This window comes from Protomyctophum parallelum, assembly GCF_964188405.1.
Source record: "Protomyctophum parallelum genome assembly, chromosome: 7".
Taxonomy (NCBI): domain Eukaryota; kingdom Metazoa; phylum Chordata; class Actinopteri; order Myctophiformes; family Myctophidae; genus Protomyctophum; species Protomyctophum parallelum.
The window spans coordinates 26688542-26710477 of record NC_139705.1 but is presented as its reverse complement, the minus strand read 5'-3'; the positions used below and the strand labels follow the sequence as shown (position 1 = coordinate 26710477).

The 21936-nt window shown below is 44.4% G+C and overlaps 1 protein-coding gene across 3 annotated transcripts in view; it reads right to left on the bottom strand.

The window, feature by feature from the left end:
• sema3bl (sema domain, immunoglobulin domain (Ig), short basic domain, secreted, (semaphorin) 3bl) overlaps positions 1-19708 on the bottom strand; it is a 98190-nt gene extending 78482 nt beyond the window's left edge. For 2 of the 3 annotated variants that reach the window (XM_083770167.1, XM_083770169.1), the window contains exon 1: positions 19287-19708. In XM_083770167.1, the coding sequence (XP_083626293.1) occupies positions 19287-19392 (106 nt within the window). In that variant the 5' untranslated portion in view covers positions 19393-19708. The remainder of the gene's footprint in view (positions 1-19286) is intronic. The other variant, XM_083770168.1, reaches the window with a different exon arrangement.
• Positions 19709-21936: the final 2228 nt, after the last annotated feature.

Sequence of the window (21936 nt, the reverse complement as noted above, 5' to 3'; positions counted from 1 at the left end):
CACATGCATGCGGTGCGATGCGGTGCATCGGCGCGGCAGGCGAGGCGTGACCGCGTGCGTCGGACGCAGCCGGTGTGCGATAGGTTCATTGAAAATAATGGAGGCGGCTGTGTCCGCCGCGCGGCGACGCGCGGGGGTCGCAGACGGTGTGTGTCGGGCTTAATAAGGCTTCACAGATTGGCACGATACACAAGGACAATAAAGAGGGAGACAAGGAGAGACATGTACAGGGATAAAGGTTGAGAAGGAGAGACAGTAGAGAGACAGACAGTAGCCTTGTGGTTAGAGTGTCCGCACTGAAACTGGGAGGTCGGGGGTTCGATCCCCGGCCGGGTCATACCAAAGAAAAGACCCAATGCCTCCCTGCTTGGCACTCAGCATCAATGGGTTGGATTGGGGGGGTCAAATCAACTAATCAAATGATTCCTGAGCGCGGCACGGCTGCAGCTCACCACTCCTTGGCAGCGGCTCACCGCTCCAAGAGATGGGTCAAATGCAGAGAACAAAATTTTACTGCGGTAACGTGTGTGACAAATCGTATGACTTTGACAGGGGGAGAGGGTGGCAGGCAGAGGGGGGAACATTCAGAAGAGAGAAAGAAAGAGAGGGAGATATAGGTGGGAAGAAAGACAGGCGAGGGGGAGACCAACACCAACAGAAAGGCAGGAATGGAAACAGCAATGGAGTTATTAGACAAAGAGCGTCAGAGGGCAGGGATAACTGGAAGGAGCGAGAGAATACTCTCTAGTCTCTTTTCCAGGAATCGTCAATACACAGTAATATCCTGAATGTCGTAGAACAATGTAGTATCCATCACTAGATTTAAGGGCATAAACAATGACGCAGTCTTGCAAACAGATACAGTTTAACAGCTAATAGAGAGAGACAAAGACAGTTCAATAGAATCTATTGAATAGATTAAACTCAAGCATCAGTACTGTCACAGACCCATAAAGACATACAGTATGCTGTCACAGTGCAGACATAAAGAGACGCAGAGGCAGTGTGTTTCTTTGTTGTTTAAACTAAATAGTTGTTCTTCATTTCAGTTAAATGAGTTTATGAACTGCACAAAGCAGCGTCTGTCTGTCTGTCTGTCTGTCTGAATTCTCCATTCATTGTCAATAATGTTTGTGTTCTACAGTCTACACTATAGCTGAATTTACTCAATAACAGTGGTAATGAAATGACCAGAGGCTGGTTTTGGGAGTGTTCGGTGGAGAGATGCTATGCGCATGTGTTGATGAAGGTGTGTGGGTTCAGTGGTCATCTCTGAATGATTTTGTGTGTGTGTGTGTGTGTGTGTGTGTGTGTGCGCTCAAATAAACACATGTAGACGTGAATGAATGGGCCAGATTCACAACGCCGTTTACGCTCATATCCTGAGCGTACGGACATTTACGAGCATTCCCACGTTATGTGTGGAATTCATCATTTGAACTTGGCCGTGACGTTGGTGGACGTTGGTCGTAAAATCTGCTCATTTCCAAGTCAGCTCAGAGAGTGCCGTACCAGTGATCAAGGCATGCGTATATTTATTTAGAATGCTTTATTCTTCATGCTGAATCAATTAACCTTTAACCCAAACCTCAAATAAAATATGTACGCTATGTCCCCAACAATGGTCAGCATATAAAAAGATTATAGCCTATATAGTCTAAATAGATCATGTATCGCGCAGCTTGCGCTTGTATGCCTATATGCATGCAATCTATGATTCAAAACATGACGGTCTGACAGACACTAGAGCTAATTATATAAAAAATAGAAGTCCACATTATTGAATGGCATCAGCGTGTTTGCACTTACTATTATATAACTCGCGCTGTTTGCTTTAAGATTTGTCTGAGTCCGTTCGAGAGACTCACCAGTCAAAATCAGCTGATCAACCTACGTGATCCGATTAAGCTACGTGTCCAGAACAAATTAATTCGCCATAGGCATGATTCATAATATAATCCCCCCCATTAATCAATGCAGCTCTGATAAAAAAATATCAGATATATTTACCTTTCTAAAGGCGAGTGTGCAATTGTGCAATAGAAATCTCTTATAGGTAAGATAATTGCCAAGTACTGTATAGCCTTGGTCCTGAGCTTGAACTTAAATCAAGTACTGTATAGCCTTGGTCCTGAGCTTGAACTTAAATCAAGTACTGTATAGCCTTGGTCCTGAGCTTGAACTTAAATCAAGTACTGTATAGCCTTGGTCCTGAGCTTGAACGTAAATCAAGTACTGTATAGCCTTGGTCCTGAGCTTGAACTTAAATCAATAAATGAACTGGAGTTGCGTTGAGAGTAGCCTATACTTTATAACGTTCAGTCCGTTGACATTGCGAGAGACTCAAAATAAACCGCTCTACAAGCTCATGTGGTGTGGTGCATTGTGGAGCACCGTGTTCACTGTGGTAAGCATGGGGATCTGTGCATTTTGCAGGCTGCGATATGACATTTTTCACCCGAGGATAGATATTTCCTGTTGCCTTATATGGCATGAAATGGGCGTGGAATCCGTGGATGTTCAATTATACCAGGCGACACAAGGCGAATCGCCTGGGAAAGAGGCGAAATGAGATACACAAGCGATCCGCACAAATGGAGACATTACGTCACGTTTGGTGAATGACAGATGAGCGGATTAATACTCTCTCATTACGCACTTCATTTACACCTGGTTGTAAATTTCCGTTGTGAATCCCTTGTGTGTGTGTGTGTGTGTGTGTGTGTGTGTGTGTGTGTGTGTGTGTGTGTGTGTGTGTGTGTGTGTGGGGGGGGGGGGCATGTGTATGTTGACATTTTTGGCAGGTCCCCATTAGGTGGAGATCTAATATTCAGGCCACACTCCCTTGTTTTGACAGGGCGGATTGTGGGAGACATACACCCTGGGTCACCAGAGATCCTGTTAACGCTGCTACTTAGAAATTACATTCACACAATAGGAGAGCACAGTCAGAGTGCTGAGCCTTGGGGTTTAACTAGATAAGGTTTCACTCCTCCATGTGTTATGCATCAAAACACTAATGGTGCACGCGAGGCAAGATGTTGATGATCTGAAAGCATAGAAACAATGGAAAGACTTAGCAGTTGCCTGTATGCTGCCTGAATGGCAAAATGTGTGGCCAAAATTCTACCATTCTACCGTCTAAATTATTTCCTGATGTGTTTACACAAGAGTTAGCACGGTTTACTGCCTGATTGGCCTGACCTTACAATAATAATAATACATGCAATTTATATTAGCACTGTTGTTTTCTTGGTACTCAAAGTGACTTAGTGACTGACGTGCCCTGTATACCGCATACAGGGAAGTCATTGAGTCATGAGCGTGGCTGCCACAGTCCTGTTACTTCAGGTTCAGGTTCAGGTTCAGGTTTATTTGTCATGTGCATAGATACAGAGTATAAATACAATGGAAATTATTTTGCTCAGAGCACTCTCAGTCTTACATACACAGGACATAAACAACATCTATAGTGCAAGAAAAAGACAAAGTGAAGTGACAAAACAGTGCAGTACAGTTCAAGGTCAGCTGTTCAGCAGCCTGACTGCCTGGAGGTAGAAACTGTTACTGAGAAGGGTGGTACGAGATTTGATGCTCTGGTGGGTTTTTTGGAAGGGAGTAGTTTGAACAGAGTATTAAAGTTGGTTAGTTTCCTTACACACCTCATACATACAGTATAGCCAACTGATGTACCGTGTATTAAGGGGGGCATACGTTAGTCCGACAATCAGTATTCCTACATATGTGGCCGGTTAAGACACATACATGGCCGGTTAAGACACATACTGTACGTGGCCGGTTAAGACTCACCCTTGACTCTGACATGCGTTGCCGGTCAAGACATAACCAGACAATACAGTACGTGGCCAGTTAATACTCAGCCGTGGCTTCTGTGTGCGGTTAGGGTTCGGTTAGGGTTTGGGGTATAGGTTTTCGGACTATTGCGTGTCGGACTGTAATTACGTCGGACCGAAGACATGCACCTGTGTATTAACACCTCCCTTCTCACCCGAAGATTCACAGACTCCCAGTCTAGCTTTCTCTCAAATCTCAAAAGCTAACAAACAAAGTACAGTCCGCTACATTACACCGACAAACACACACAAACAGACAAAGAGGCAAGCAGCGCATGTAACGCAACCTCATAGAAGCCCACAGGGTATACTGTACCTTTTTTTTCTTTCTCGGCCTCTTACACACCAACAGACAGAAACATACTGTTCTCACCCTTTATCTCCAATCACACCAAAATATGTGCAAAAAACACCTAAACACACAACATGCATGCAAGCAAGCAACAGCATGGTTATGAGATGAACACATAAACACACACACAAGTGCACGCACGCACACACACACACGAAAGGTGAGCAAACAGCTGCCATCTGCAGCTTGTTAGCGCTGCAGCAATCAGTCTCCATGCTACAGTATTCCACCACACTCACCTCATACTCATCCAGTCTCATCTGTCAATCTTCACCTCTGTTCCTTCTTTTTGATACTTTTGCATTTCCCTCCTCTTCTTGCCTATCTCATAATCTCTTCTTTCTTCTACCGCTCTGTGTATCAATTTTCACCTGTTCCTTTTCTTCAATTTATCCATCTGTAGTTGTCTTTGTCACTTTCATCTGCCCGTCTTCATTACCCTCTCATGCTTTCATCTATTCATGTTAACGTCCACCTGTCTCTCTCGTTTTGTCCCAGATCCATTTCTCTCTCTTCATCGAGCCCCCTCAGCTGCCCTTGTTTCTTTCATCTAACCTTTTATCCATTTTCACCTCTCTTTTCTATCATCCGTCCACCTTCACCTCTCACCTCGGCTGTCTAGATCCTACTTTTCTGTGGATCCATCTTCACCGTCATTCTCGTCCATTCCATCCAGCCATCCTGACCTCTGTCTCTGTCTCTCCGCTGTCTCGCCCTCTCACATTTCCGTCTGCCTTTCCCCACTTCCTCTCTACTTTCATCCATCTCTCTTCGATTAATTCATCTTTGGCGGCCTCTGTGGTGTAATGTCACCCTCTTTCCCCAACCTCATTCATATGCAAATGGACGTTCATCTGTCTGACTCTGTCCACCCTGCTGTCTCTAAAGTTTGCTCCATACGTCCAGCAAATAACTCACTGCATGGAATAGGGAGATACAAACACGAACATACTGCAATGACATATGCATGATTCATCATATCTGTCGCCACGCTGTCTCCTTATCCTAATTATATATATGCAACATCCATATGACATGCAGCATCTATAGCACACCAGCCACGCATCTGCCTACAATGTGTGTCCTTTCCCCCCCCAAACAGCAGCTTAGTGGAACCAACGTGACACGCAAAAAAAAAGCATCATCTGGTTTCACTGTACGTGTCAAAGCTCAATTATCGCATCATGCCATGTCAACCAGCCAGGACTACAAAGGGGTCGCCGTCTCGTGATTTACTTTGAGATGTGTTTGCGTTTGCCAAATGTTCTGCTCCTCCAACTGAACTGTGACACGATGGCTGTCGAAGCACAGGACTCTGACGTGGGAGGCATGAATCTCTCTCGCTATCAGAGAAAGCCACAAAAAATAAACTTTGAATTGAACTTTGGAACTTGAAAACATTTTACGTTAATTATACAATGAACAAGCAAACAAGTAACTGAACTACACAATCTGATCTTTGTTTTATTTAACCACTAAATCCCAATTCAAACATCCTGTATTAAAATGGGCTAATGGGTGGGCCAGCCGACCGCCGCCCCATCTAGATGAGAGGGTTGCATAGCGGCCCGAACCTCTACTTTTCATAGATAACATACAGTATGTACAGTACTACAAGCTCACAACACGATGGGTTGTGAGCTTGTCGATCTGCTATTTCTAACTCAGAACCTGCCATCATTGACTTTGACGCGGTGGCTCCCTGCCAACAGGATGCACAGGGTATTTTATTTAGAAAAAAATATATTGTTATTGTTAAAAGGAAAATCAGGAAGCAAAATCGCCTATTACTAACCTGTCAAAAAAAACTTCATAAACTTGTGTTAAATGAAAAAGAAAAAATAAATAAATGGGACCATGGGCTGCATAATTGCTGTTACTGATTTTGTCAAAAAGATAAATTATGGCCAATGTATCGGCCAAGCCGATATAGCGGTCTGGCTCTAATCTCCACTTGTGGGCCTCCTGGCCTCGGTTCAAATCCCACCAGAGCAATTTCTCTCCCGTGACTGCCCTACATCGTTGTCTCTATGAAAGTAAAGAAAATGATAGAACATTGGAGTGAACTGCCAACCTTCTTTTATAGCAAACACATGTTTGTCAATCTGTAAATAAAGCTGTTTTTCTACATTCCTAAAAGTTTACTGCTTTGAACGTGCATGGCCTTTATCTGACAGCAGTAATTGTGTGAAGGTATGTAGTTATAGAATACTTGGCATGTTTGCCCCATCATTTATTTCCATGCAGCCAGAATTATTACATACTGTAAAGTACTTCACTTTCACTCCCAAACCCAATGGTATTCAAGGAAGGCGGTGTTTTGTTTTTTTGTAAGCTGGTGATTAAATCAACAGCTTAAGCCATATACTGCCTCTTGCTGGACGCAGAGCCAACCGCAGACTGCCGAGCAGATTTCAATGTAGCACACGCTGGACTGACATCCTGTCTGGGCGTCCATCTTTAATGCTAAATAAATAGCATCAATGCTAGTGAGCTAAAATGATCCATCCTTGCTCTAGAAAGCGCCAATGTTTCCATCTAGACGACCAGATAATGAGCAAAGACCTCCGAACATTGCACGTTTTATCCAAACCTGTATAATGGGAGGTGGACAGCAGCGCGGTTGCACAATCCGGTCTAGGATCGCTAAAGAAGGAAAGGCCACCGATCCGGTTTGATATCAATAATAAAACTTATCAGATGGAACATTACGCCAGAAACAGTTGCTAGTTGGATTCCTTATGATGGAACGTTCCGCCAGGAGCAGTTAATTTGTTAAGTCTTAAAATGATCAAATATTACCTTTTGTAAATAGCAAGGAAACAGTTTCATCTGATCATATTATTATATTCAATGTAACCAAAGAAGGCCTTCTTATCTATGATGAATGTACATTACATTACACATCTGAAGCGCACTTTGGAAACCCTCAGACATCTCCTTGAGAAAGGAGAGACATCACACACACACACACACACACACACACACACACACAGTGATGGTGGGAGTGGACGTTGAGACTAGAGTGAAAGTAGAACGGAGAACTTTCAAAAAGATTAATCAAGAAAATTAAGAAAAACAATTGATATCAGAAATTAATGTGTAGGGAATAGGGCGGAAGATAGATCAGATGACACTAGAAAGGCAATTCTTGACAGATGTGGGATTAAGAGAGTGTGAAAGAAAGAGGAGCCTTTGGAGAGACAGATGAAAATGTGAGATGAAAAGCTATTACAGAGAATCAGAGATAAATAGAATATCTATAGTGCTCTCTTTCAAATCTCCCATCATCTTTTATGTACAAATTGGGACCAGACATTGAGTAAAAGCATGCACGCGTCGCACACACACACACACACACAGTTTAACGCTCAAACAGGCTCTCATTCACACACACACACAGTAGTATTGGTGTTATTCTAGGCTCACCCGGGATAGAGTGACACATCTGATGTCTATTAGACCCCCTCGGGTCCACTACAGAGAACATGTGTGTGTGTGTGTGGACCACTACTTTGCTGGATCATTGTCTCCGCCACACACACACACACACACACACACACACACACACACACACACACACACACACACACACACACACACACACACACACACACACACACACACACACACACACACACACCTCATTAAACTAATTTCATTGCCAACAGGTTTACACTGTGTTACACTACTATACTGTGTGGAATGATCAGACATCCTCACGAGACACAAGTCAAACCACACCACCACTGTTCCACTGTACCCCTCAGACTCTTCCATAAAGACTCAGTCACACATGCACGCATGCATACAGAGATACAAACACACACACACACACACACACACACACACACACTCATGCCTGTGAACACACACACACACACACTAGACTGGCACAGGTTTGTCGGGTCATGACTAATGACTAACTAACTCCCTATCTACAACTCCTGACAGCAGTAACTAGAAACATGCTCAGTTGCTCACACACACACACACACACACAGTGTACAGGTCAGAAAAAAAACACACAAGTATCTTCCAGCTGAAACCTTCCGTCTTTACGAAGTCGAGAAACTAAAAATGTAAGAAGAAAGTTAATACTGTTTCATATCCTGCATGCGTGCGTGTGTGCATGTGTCAGCTGTTTATGCGTGTCATTCTCTGTGTGATAAATACATCAGTCCACAGTACAGAGTCTGTTACTCTGTTCATCTAGTCAGCAAATCCCTGTGGAACTAATTGATTGCAGCCGTGGGAAGTGGGGTGTAACTATTCACCGCAGCACACTTCGTTGAGTTTGTTCGATGTGTGTGTGTGAGTGTCTCCCCCCCCCCCCCTGCCCATAAGAGGGTTCCCATCACCCTGGGCATTTTTCTATGTCACCTCTCATTGGTCCACAGCCAAATGCACCAATGACATGAGGCGACATATGGACCGGAGATGCCTCCCCCTGTGTGTGTGTGTGTGTGTGTGTGTGTGTGTGTGTGTGTGTGTGTGTGTGTGTGGGTCCAGAGATTAATGCTTACAGCAGGGCCCTATCTTGCACGCTACAGTAACAGTATGTATAAAAATGTTAGGCATTTACTTTTTCTTTTTTTGAGAGAGAGAAATTGTTCAAATAGTTGAATAGTAGTTCTAGAAGCTCACAATGTGTAATAGTAAAAATAACAAAAATAAGGTTTAGGTATAACGGGTAAGGCAGTGCACAAGATTTCAACCTACAAATTACAATTTAGGCATTTATCAGACGCTCTTAATCCAGAGCGATTTACTAGATTTATTTATTTACAAGAACAAAAACATGGGGATACATTATACTTAAAGACTAGTTATCATGAATCATACATAAGCTACAAACATAACAGTGGAATATATCTACCGGTATATAATGAAACTATGCATATATACTATATGGTGCTATGTCTACATAAAATGCTATCTACATAAGTTGAGCCTTTGCCTATTTTCATATAATTGGTCCTATAATGTTCATGATACCATTTGTTTTCTACATGGTCTGGGTCTAAGACGAGGGCTGTGGACAGTTCAAAAGCCAATGACATCGTTAGGCAGCTTTTTATTGACGCGTGGTATATTATTATTATTATTATTATTATTTAACGCGTGGTATAAAGGCTTCCATTGCTTCCATTATACCATGCTAACTTTCCAGGAATTAGCTTGGATTCCCCATCGATGATGTCACTGCTAGATGGGTTTCTGAACTGTGCGGTGTGTGTTTTATTAATCCCACTCACGCCCGCTCCCGCAATGATTTAGTTTTTGACCGCCTGTCCGCCGCTCCTGCCCGCAACAAAAAATTAAGTCTCATTTAGTCCCGCACCATCCTGCAATTTTATCGTTTAGACACCGCTAAACCAGAAATATTTCCGCTGAGATTGAGCAGGTGTGCAGGCGAGAGGCGAGAGGGCAGGTGAGAGAGGGGTTGTTTTATGTTTATTTGTGTGAGTTGCTCACAGTCACAGATAGAGGGAAAGTGTTTATATTGCGACGGTACATATATTATAGATAGTATGCTATATACAGTATATTATATTGTGTCACGGACAAGTGTGCACAGGGTGGGGACGGGAGGAGAGAGAGAGAGAGAGAGAGAGAGAGAGAGAGAGAGAGAGAGAGAAAGGGCACACACAGGGATAAGCAAAAAGGGGTTTAGAACAGAGAATGTCCGTCGTGGGGAAAAGAAACGCCTCCGTCGGTAAGACACACTTCTCACACACAGTCACTTTGATTAGCTACTAATGATTGACAGGTGCGGCCACGCTCCCATTCTGTGCCTGCGGGGTGTGCTCATGCACACGCTTTGGGAGCGTGCCTGAAGATGTCTCTTGGACTCCACATACACGGTGCGTTGTCCAGCTAAAGTATATGCTCTGTATCTGGTTAATTGCGGGAGGATATCTTGACCGGCTGTTCCCACCCACAGGTATTTAATTACCGCCCGTGCCGTTGGGTCCCGTGGGCTCCCGCTCCTGATGCAGGGCGGTTGACACAGACAGGTTGAAAATGGGTGACATCGTCCTTTAACCAAAAATGACAAACATACAAGCTTCATAACATGTTACATGGCGATCTGCTATTTCCATGTTCGCAGAATGTCCACCTAGTTTTGCAGAATGTTCACCTATAATGGCATGCCCATAATAGGGTTGCTATAGGGTTCAAAGTCAACGCTCAGTCAGGGTTTAACTTTGCAATGCCTCCATCCAGTAGAAGAAAGATGAATTACAAACACCGGCCCATACTTCCTGAACACTCTCATTGTACCTCTCCTTTCATCTCTTATCATCTTTATTTCATACCTCTTCCTATCATTTCACTCAGTGCTTCCTACGTTTCATTTCCTCTTCCTTCCTTTTGTCGAGCTCTCCCTCTCTCTTTCATGTCAAAGAAACTCTCTCGCTCTCACATGTCTAATAAAGCAGTACAACAAGGTGCTGAGGATGTTTGATTAAATAAATCCTTGGAGAGTGAAGGGAAGCAGGGGCTTTTGTCCTCAAACATGACCTTCTGTTTCCCAGGCGGCCTCTCTACACATTCAGCCATGGCCGGCCCTATAACTGTTGCGTGTCTGTCTGCGACTCTGCGGGGCATGTGTCATCCCCACATCATAAACGCAGTGACCACAAAGGACTGACAAAATGAAGTATGAAGATTAAAATGAGACAAATAGACCACCGTAAACGAGGACCAGAACAGAGATGAGCAAACACTAGAGCCCCAGCGCAGCGCAGCGCAGCGCAGCGCAGCGCAGCGCAGCGCAGGACAGGACAGGACAGGGACATTTTTCGCTATAGAACAGACCACAGAAACACAATCAAACACAATCAAACTGCCAGGTTATCTACCAAAACTTCGGAAGGCAGTCATAGCCAATAGGAATGGGATCACATGATCCCAGAGATAATGTGTACCGATTTGTGTGAGTTTTGGGTAACATCTGTGCTGGGTGTGGTGGCTGTGTAGTTGGTCCACATTATGTTCATGGTGTGGCTGTGTTGGTCCACATTATGTTCATGGTGTGGCTGTGTTGGTCCACATTATGTTCATGGTGTGGCTGTGTTGGTCCACATTATGTTCATGGTGTGGCTGTGTTGGTCCACATTATGTTCATGGTGTGGCTGTGTTGGTCCACATTATGTTCATGGTGTGGCTGTGTTGGTCCACATTATGTTCATGGTGTGGCTGTGTTGGTCCACATTATGTTCATGGTGTGGCTGTGTTGGTCCACATTATGTTCATGGTGTGGCTGTGTTGGTCCACATTATGTTCATGGTGTGGCTGTGTTGGTCCACATTATGCTCATGGTGTGGCTGTGTTGGTCCACATTATGCTCATGGTGTTGGCACATATTCATTTCAGGGTGTTGGTGTAAGTATACGGCAGTATTTTCAGTTCAGGGTGGGGCAGAGTGTGGAGAGTTTAGATAAATAGTTGCACAGCCCTCATCACCCCCACCCCCCTTCCTTCCCAGGCCACTGCTGTGAGATTTGTAAGACTCGTGTTGGAACTACAGCCATCGCTGTAGTCACCGCTCCTCGCCGGGGTTGGTTTTGGCTGGGTAATTCACTCTCACACACAGAGAGATGGGTCTTGGCGTTGTCTTCACACACATCCACTGTTAAAGGCTAACTTGGACACACTAGTCAAACAAGAGAAGGCCCTTGGGGGAGAGATTTCACAAAGAAAATACTTAAGAGACAGAATACTCACATTACGCGCAAGCACACAACGCGCACACACACACATGCACACACACACACACACACACACACACACACACACACAGTATAAGGCCAGTAGAAATCTGCATGACAGATGCTCAAAAAGCCACATTGCAGTACGAGACTCAAACCCTCAACCTCTCCTTCTGAAAGAAAGCATTGTCTTTCCCCGTCACTCATCTCTCCATCAGTACCGCTCCGTTCTTTTCATCCGTCCGCCTGTCACCCCCTGTTCCTCTCTCTGCTCCTTCAACCTTCTTTCTGTTCTCCTTTCATTTCATTTAGTTTTACCTCTCTCTATCGTATCCATCCATCTCTCTTTTCCACAGGTTTCATGGGCTCCGACTCCGAGTCCTTTTATCTTCACTGTGCCCCCTTGTCTCTTCCGTTAAACACTCTCTCTGCAGTCATTCCATCACTCACTCCTTCTCCCTCTCCCTCTCTTTCTGTTCTTTGGCATGCGTTCACATTCCCCTCTTCCTCTCCTTTCACAGATACGACATTCATTCTCTCGCTCGCTCTCCCCTCATCATTCTCTTGCAATTCCCTTCATTCACACAAGGAAGCAGTGATATATGAAGACACCGTTTATCTTCCATATATCACTCCTTCCTTGTTTGTGTCATTCTCTCATTCCCACTCTCTTTGCTGCATCTCTCTCTCTCTCTCTCTCTCTCTCTCTCTCTCTCTCTCTCTCTCTCTCTCTCTCTCTCTCTCTCTCTCTCTCTCTCTCTCTCTCTCTCCCCCCCTCTCTCCCCCTCCCTCCCCCTCCCTCCCTCCCTCCCTCCCCGCTCCCCATTGGACGTATCATTCTCCCCGTCCTTTGATTTGCCTTTACATTATTTCTGTCCTTCATGGATCAATCACTTGTTCTTTATTTCCATTCACGGATCCATTACTTCATTGGTCATACTCTCTCTCTCTTCCCACACTTGTTTCTTTCCTAGAAACATCACTCCCTCTCCTTTGATGTTCTCACCGTCCCCATTTTAATTCCATCGCTATACCCTTCTTTTCCATAATCTCTCTCTCTCTCTGCTGTGTTACACTAACACTTTATGTAATACCATCTTGTGAAACTATAAAAAGATTGTGCATTTTCTGTCATAGGAGACGTTAGCTTTATTTATTTCTCTCTCTCTCTCTCTCTCTCTCTCTCTCATATGCAACATTATTTTCTTTCTCTATCTCTCCCTTGCTGTTTTTTTTTTTTTAATTACTTTACACCCCTTCTCTTCATATTCACCTCTCTCTGTATTCTCAGACTACCAATCGAGCCACTCCTAAAGGCAAGGCATATCCTATAGAACGGTGGAGAGAACAGCTGCTCCAATCTCTATTCTCTATCTCTATTTCTACAAAGCTTTAACATTGAAAGCTGGTAGATTGTCCTCCGTTTATATATAGCCTACCAATAAACCAATGCTAACCTCAGTGCTCCTAAACACTAACTTAAGTGTGCTTGAATTGTGGTCACACCCAAGTCCCGTCCTTGAGCTTACGGAAGAAATTCCACTGAATAAATATTTCTGTATCATGTGGGGGTCATAGTCAAACAGATTCGGCAGTAAAAGGGTGAGGATCTTGCTATAGCATTCCTTTTGTTAATACAAAATATGTAACATAAACCACTTTTTGTACTGTAGAAACCGAGGTCAATCTTCCTTACTTAAGAATCAACAAATCAAGTGCACCTGCTTTTGCTTTAGACGTTCGTTAGGGAACAAGGTCTAGGACTACCAGCCCTTCATGGGCTTATCTGTATGTGAATTATATGGAAATAGATATTATATACTATAGCTATAATCTAATTTCCTTCATGTAAGCATGGCATGGCTATTTACAGGCATGACGAGTGAAGTTGGAAGGTCCTGGCAGGCAGTCCATGCAGTCAAGCGTAGAGACACGGATTCTTTGTCCAAAACCTTACCCATGTTGTTTTTACATGGAATTGCGTAATCTCTCTCTCTCTTAAGTGTGAGTTGGCCTGTCATGTGATGGATTTAATATCCAGACTCTCTGCGATCTCTCCACATCCAGTCTTTTTTTTCTTCCAGCCATCCAGTCTATTCAATGTTCTGACTTCCGTGAGTGATTCGTTCTAAATGTCTTGTGTGTGAATGAGAGCGATCTCGGTCGCTTCCTCAAAGAAAATATACAGTATAGTATATCATATGTAGATGAACAAATCGGCTAACCAATCACATAAATTCAGTTGTTCATGACATGATGTATGATGATAAGAGCGCCCCTCACTTCACACAGGTGTGATTTTGTGTGAACAGAGCTGTGTCACATTGTATTAGAAAATCTTCTTGCAAGAATCAAGATAAAGTATTGTGCATGTGCTGTTATGAGCATAACTTGGCATAAAGCTTTTTGGAACAAATAGCAATATTAGATGTCATTGATTGGAGTCTGGACTATGTGAGGAGGGCAGATGCTGAATCACTGAATGGTGAACAGTGATCATTTTAACTAATCTTTTTAGTGAATGAAAACAAAATCACTTGAATCACCGAAACAAACAAACGGATTCCCACCACTACACTATATGAAAATATTCCTGTCTGTGTGTGATTCTTGTTTCAGAAATCACTGGCACCTCCCTCCCTTTCTGTTCTCACTTTACAATGTCCACTTCCCATCATCCCATGGCCTCGCTTTATCTCAAATATTTTTCCACTTCTCCGTCTTCTATACACCTTTACTTGCATTCCTCTCCGGCGTCCACCTCTCTCTCTTTCCTCACATTTCTCTTTCTTCTGTCATTCCTTCAGGGGCCCTGCATCACCTCACTGACCTTTTCTCTCTTTTTCTGTGTTTTATTTTATCTGCCTCTCTCACTTCCTTCTGGTATCTCGTCTGCCTCTCTCTCACTGTCTCTGTAAGTGTCTCTCTTGCCTTTACCTTCTCTTCATCTCACAATCATTTGCCTTCTCTCTGCATCTGCGCGTGCGTGCGTGTGCGCCGTGTGTGCGTGCTCCATCCAGTCTGTCTGGGAGCCATCACATCAAAGAGATGTTGTCGCCATGGCAAACACACATTGACACCTCCGGCTCAATGCCCTAACGTACACACCACACACACAATAACTACTGCTGATGCAGCTGACACATCTCACACACACACACACACACACACACACACACACACACACACACACACACAGTATTCATGTGTGTGTGAGCGATGTGGAGTGAGACAGCAGAGGAGATGACAGTTCCTGAGGTGTGTCTGTCAACAAGTCTGCATACCAGACGCACAGCCTCTCAACTCTATCTCCTACAACAACCCCACTGTATGATTTGTGTAGTGCTGGAGGGAGGGAGGGGTGGGTGTCAGAACACAGAAGGTTGCTCGTTCAAATCCTGGACCAAGAGCACCATTCCCCCTAAAGATAGGTTGGAAGGTGTGAAAAACTGTTTCTGAATGCACCTGAGCAGACACCGACAGACGGCTACTATGGTGCAAACAAAAAACATCTTTTGGTTTGTTGCTGCTATCTGATGGTCGAAAGCTGACCAAGCTTGCTCTGTCGGCTTTCGACGTTTCCCTACAACCTGCGACAGAATGCGACAGTGTACCCACCTCCCATTCAACAGCAGATTTCCAAAACTTGTTGAGTTGAAAGGTTAAAACAAGAGAAAAGACAGACAGCGAAAACAAACGAAAAGAAGGGAGTAGAAAGAGTGAAGATAATTATAATGAAAGTGGACAATGCACATTGATTTTCACAAATGAGAGAGAGAGAGAGCATGAATATGGAAAAATGAATTAAATATTCAGAATAGAACATGGTCATGAAGTGTGGGTCATGACCGAAAGACTAAGGTCGCGAGAAGTTCAGTCACACGAGAGAGACTCGGAGTAGAGTCGCTGCTTCTTCACCTGGAAAGGAGCCAGCTTAGGTGGTTCGGGCATCTGGTTAGGATGCCTCTCAGGCGTCTCCCTAGGGAGGTCCTACAGGCACGTCCCACTGGGAGGAGACCCCGGGGCAGACCAAGGCGCAGTTAGAGGAAACACATAGACTCACTGAACTTGGAACGTCTCAGGATCCCCCAGGAGGAAGTCACTAATGTTGCCCCTGCGACCCGACTACGGATAATCGGTTGAAGATGTATGGATGGATATAGAACATGATGCAAGGGAGGTGAAGGGAAAGAGGAAATCTGTGGAAAAAGTATCACTACTGAATGATGGAGGTGGCTTTTACATTTACAATAAAAATGTGAAAGGCATTAGGGAATAGAGGTGAATAGATGGTAAATAAGTAAGAGTGGACGGATTGCAGAAATTTGGAGAGAGAGCAAAAAGCAAAAGAGTGATGAAAGAGGCCAAATCAAATGAATGTATGGACGCGAGAAGGAAGGTGAAAGAATGGGGAACACGAGTGTCCTTCAAGACAATAGATAACAAGAGAAAGACAGAATGTTCCAAACTGTTCTAAAACATCATGTTCTAAACCTCCGTTTTAAAACCAGTTAAAATGTCTGTTCCAAACCTCTGTTTAGCACATCACTCAGAGAGCGAATATGAGCATATGCATGTTTGCGATAGTGATTATTATTAGGGAGAGAAAGAGTGCATGCTCACAATCGTCGCACAGGGCCTACACACACAAGAGTTGTGCTCACATGTATGTGCATAAACACAAAAATACACACAACTCACGTTTACTCATTTAGACTATGTATGCATATGTTGTACGCAGACACACTACATACACACACCGTCTGTGTTTCTCTCACGCAAACACTTAGTTTTCCACTGCCAAGGCTTTTAAGGGCTGTCCCCATTTCCCATCCCAAACACAGCCAAGTCCCTGACGGCCTGTCCATTCACACTTTAGTTAAATCTGACTGACACACACGCACGCACGCAGTTAAGAGGTTTTGGTGGAGGGCCTGATTGAAGTTTGCATTGAAGCTTTGAGCTTTTTAGCGGTTGTGTGCGAGGGGGTTATTCTATATCAGTGACAAATACTGGACCTTGTGTTTGAAGTCTGAAAGAACGACGGAGAGAGGAGGTGCTGTACGTAAAGGTGAAGAAGAGAAGAGAAGAGAAGAGAAGAGAAGAGAAGAGAAGAGAAGAGAAGAGAAGAGAAGAGAAGAGAAGAGAAGAGAAGAGAAGAGAACATGGATTATAAAATAGGAGGTAAATAACTGCTTGAACTACTATAGCTAATTGATTGGAATGAGTCATGAGATAATGACAGCTTTTCCTGTTGCTAAATTAGCTCTTTGTTCCTCTGGGAACAGATATTCCCTCCGGCCTAGTAAGCGAGAGAGAGTTGCAGAGAGAGAACGAGAGAGAGAGAGAGGCTTTTTTTACAGAAATAAGTGTGAGAAAGTAGCCTGAACGATGACAAAAGGTTGGGAGACATCGAGAGAGAGAGAGAGAGAGAGAGAGAGAGAGAGAGTGAGAGAGAGAATAAATAAATGAGTGGGGTATATGATGTCAAAACGGCTAACTTATGGGGTCAGTACAGAGGTCAGCTCGACAGGAAACTCCTACTGATCAGCATCGGAACCTCTCTCAGGTTTATACTTCACACACACGCACACATTGGAAATGGCTTCAGTGATTAACTGAAATGCCACAGCGTTAACCATGTGTTTACCAGTTGAACCATTGTAGAAATCCCCCACCCTTGTACTTGGTCTTAAAATCACTTTCTGAACAATTCCCTCTGACGGTCCAGCAATGACGAAATTCAAACCTTCTGGATTCTGACACTTAGACTTCTAACTGCCACAGCCTGGCACCATTTGAATTCAACGCTCACAATTATCTTCCACTGCGCCAGGCATCTCCCCATTTATCCGTCCGTCTCTTTAAGCTGTAATGACGCTCTCACTCTCTCTCACACTAACGCACACACACGCACGTGCACGCACACACGCACACAGGAAGACCAGGGAGGGCACTATGAGCGATTTTTCTCCTGAAAAGTGGAGCTCGACACGAGGAAATCCTGTGTGATTTCTACCACTGATGATTGCAGACCCTGTCCGCCCTGCAGGCTCATTCTGAATGGAACGAACCACTGTGACTCTGTGAGGGTTTTCCATTACAAGTCAACACCACCATACATACAAACACAATACAGACCCTTCCTTTTTATTATCATCACTAAAGCTGAATGAGTCATAGGTAGACTGACTGGCGAACAATGAGCAAACCGTTCATTTCCAGGGAGTGAGAGAGAGAGAGAGAGAGAGAGAGAGAGAGAGAGAGAGGAATGGATAGTGGTAGTGGATGGGGAGAAATTTATACCTGTGGAGGAGAGACATGGGGACGGAACAGAGACAGAGTAAGGAATCTGGGAGAGGGCAAAAATTGAGGGGCGAATGGAACAGACTGAGAAAGGTTAAAGATAAATACTGTACTATTATTAATGACCATATGAGACAAATTATTAAATTAACACACACGTGTGTGTGTGTGTGTGTGTGTGTGTGTGTGTGTGTGTGTGTGTGTGTGTGTGTGTGTGTGTGTGTGTGTGTGTGTGTGTTCTATTATTTTAATCTAACTAACGCCAAATGGGAAACGTTGTTTTGTTGTTTTTCACGCATCCTGCAGCCCTCCCTAATAAACTTTTACAGCAGCAGCATGTAGGAGGAGACGTCGACTTGACGCTGCACTCTCCCCCCGGTGAACTTGACCGCAAAACGGTGAAAACTACGCCAAGCTCTCGCTCGCTCCTCGGGGCGAAGCCCTAGCCTGCCCTGCGAACGGTGCCAAGCTGGAAGGAAACCGCCAAATAAACATCATGCCTGCTGGATATAAATGCAGCCGTAATATATATCCCTCAAACAGTAGCAGGATTTACCACTTATATATATTAGAGACCACCAGGAAGAGAATTAAAGTAGGGTGAGAATTAGGCTATGATGAACTATATGCACGTATTTCTTTTTTGAAAACAACGAAGTAGGCCTCATTTGATTTTCACGAAGACATAAGCGCATTGAAACGGCACTGTGTGTGTCCAAGTCCAAGAAATGAGTGCGTATGACACTTTGAAATAAGACCAGCCTCGCTGTCACCTGCAGCGTGATGCGAGCACATGCACGCCGCGCACTGCACGCACGCACACATTAAAAGGGGAAGTAAGACAGAGGTTCTGTCTATGCTGCAATTATAGGTTATTGTTTTCACCTGATGTAGCATTTTAATAAGCCCACGTTAAAACAAATTAAAACATGGTTTTTAGGTTTGGAGAAAAAAAACTACCCAGTCAGGGGTTAAACAAGGCTAAAGAATAAACGTAGGCTACTACGTCTTCTTATAAACAGTAAATAACTAACCTTTAATATGTTAATTGCTTACCTTTGTAAGACAACCTCAGTCGCGGAACGTTTAGCTTGGTCGCCGAGACCGTCTCCAACAGCAGCACCACCAGCGGAATCATCTTCAAGAGGGTAAATGTCTCCATTTTTACAATGTCTTTTTTTTAACCGCAAAAACAGACAAATATCCCGCCGGGAAAATATTTATTTTGTCTCTATTTTCACGTCAACGAACGTTGAAAAACGTGAGGTGAGGAAAAAGGAAGAGGAGCTGCTCTTGTATTAGGGGGTTTAGGTTTAACATCCAGTTTCCAAAAAGCACCGTGCGTGCGTAAAATGGACCGCGGCTTCCCGGCCGTTCCCTTCCCGGATCAGATGCTTCCCCGCCCGCCTTGCGTTACTCTCTTCTGACTGACTGACTGACTGACTGACTACTAGTAGAGAGAGAGGCTATCTCTGGAGTTACTTCACTTCCAGCAGCAGCTGCTCAACAGAAGTCTGATTTAGACAGAGCCTTTCACCCGCTTTCACCCCGCCCGCATGAGAGAGAGCGAGCGAGAGAGAGAGAGAGAGTGGGGGGGGGGAGGATGGGGGAGGGAGGGAGAGGGAGAGCGAGAGGGGGGGAGAGAGAGAGAGAGAGAAAGGGAGAGAGGGAGGGAGGGAAGGGGGAGAGAGAGAGGGGGAGAGAGAAAGGGGGAGGGAGGGAGAGAGAGAGGTGTGAGAGAGAGAAGGCTTTTACATCTGGAATAGACAACAAGCCATTCATTTCCACTTTCATTGTGGACTCAGAAATTATAAACAGACGGTAAAACATTACAGCACAATTGAGATAATGAGATAATCTATAGATGATTATTTTAATTGTGGGCTACAACAAACAGTAGCACCCACCCAAACAACCAAATAAATAGGCATGGGGGGCATACTGATAATGTTATACAGGAATGTGTATGTATATGTATGCATGCGTTCGACCATGGCAAATTTCTCTGCCGCCAGGGGCGTGTCTCCATGACCCTTCTCAACTGTCTCAACTTTATGGCGTTAGCAGTTTAATTAAGTTGTGGGGTACCACTATACCTTCCTATAACACCTCAGACTCTATACATAGTCTATATACCCCCCATTCAACAGCATGGCCTAGCTAGCTGAGCATAATAGGGACGTGCACACAGACATCAAAGGGGGTTCAGCCCCTGCCCTTTTACCTGTCTGTAAAACAACTGCCCTGTCAAGACCACGAATGAAGCATTTTACTATAGTGAAAGAAATGCAAATGCCACTCCCTTCTATGCCATGCCGGAAGGCAGCATTCAATTGCTTTCCCCCCCCCCCCCCCCCCCCCCGAATACTCCTGTGTTGAACACATTTAGAAATCCATGTCGTTACACTGCATCTCCACTAGCTAAAGAGTGCTGGGTTGCGCCCCGAAAATAGCTGATCTACAAGCTCACAGCACGACGCAGTCGCAGTGTGACGCGTTGTGAGCTTGTAGATCTATGTTTGTCCAAAAGTGCCCTCTTTCAGCCCCTGCCTCTCTAACGCTCTCTGCACGTCCCTGCATATGAGGGTCACCACACAGGGTGAGGGGAAGCCCTGCATATGAGGGTCACCACACACCACACAGGGTGAGGGAAAGCCCTGCATATGAGGGTCACCACACCGGGTGAGGGAATGCCATTCACTGTGTCGCTGCCGCTGCGTTCCACAGTCCGGACACTTGTAGCAAGGCGATGGAAGAGGCTCCCTGTGCACACTTGAGAGACAGAGAGGCTGGCTCAAGGCGATGGAAGAGGCTCCCTGTGCACACTTGAGAGAGACAGAGAGGCTGGCTCAAGTGTGGGAAAGTAGAAATGTGTTCGCACGTTGATAATGAGGAGGTGATCGTTGAATGATCAGGAGAGAGACACCACCAGCTGCATTAAAGCTCTCACTCAATTCAATTCAATTCAAAGGGCTTTATTGGCATGAGAAAACATACGTTTACATTGCCAAAGCAGAAAGAACAGTACAACAATACAGCAATACAATCAAAACAAAAACAAAAATTATGTACTTTGTCAGATTCTTCAATAGATCAACTTCTATGTTCAAGATCACTCGATGCAGGTATAGTGCAGGCATATACACAATGATTAGTCTTTACGGTGGTTGTGTTCCATTTGATATCCTTCTCCTATCACAGCAACTCACAAATCTTGCTGCTGTGTTTGCACATTGTTGTACTTCGCCCAGCAGATATGGGAGTTTTTTGTCATTGGTCATGTTTTCAAAATCTCCGTGTGTGGTTGTAATCTGTGGGAAGTATGTGTCTCTGATGTCTTGGTACAATGGACAGATGGTTAGGAAGTGTAGCTCGGTTTCCACTTCATTTAGTGTGCAGTGGGTGCATAGTCTGTCTTCTCTCGGGATACAGGTCTGCCTATGACGGCCTTTCTCGATCGCGAGACTGTGCTCACTGAGTCTGTACCTAGTTAAGATTTTTCTTTGTTTTGGGTCGGTCACAGTGCTCAGGTATTCTGCCACTGTGTATTCTCTGTTTAGGGCCAGATAGCATTCTAGTTTACTCTGCTTTTGTGTTGCCACTTTCCAGTGTGTCAGATAGTTTTCCTTTTGCTGTTTTATAATTTGGTTTAGTCCAATGGGTTTTCTATCTCGTGGCTCTGTTTGTGTTTGTGCCCGGAGTTCCA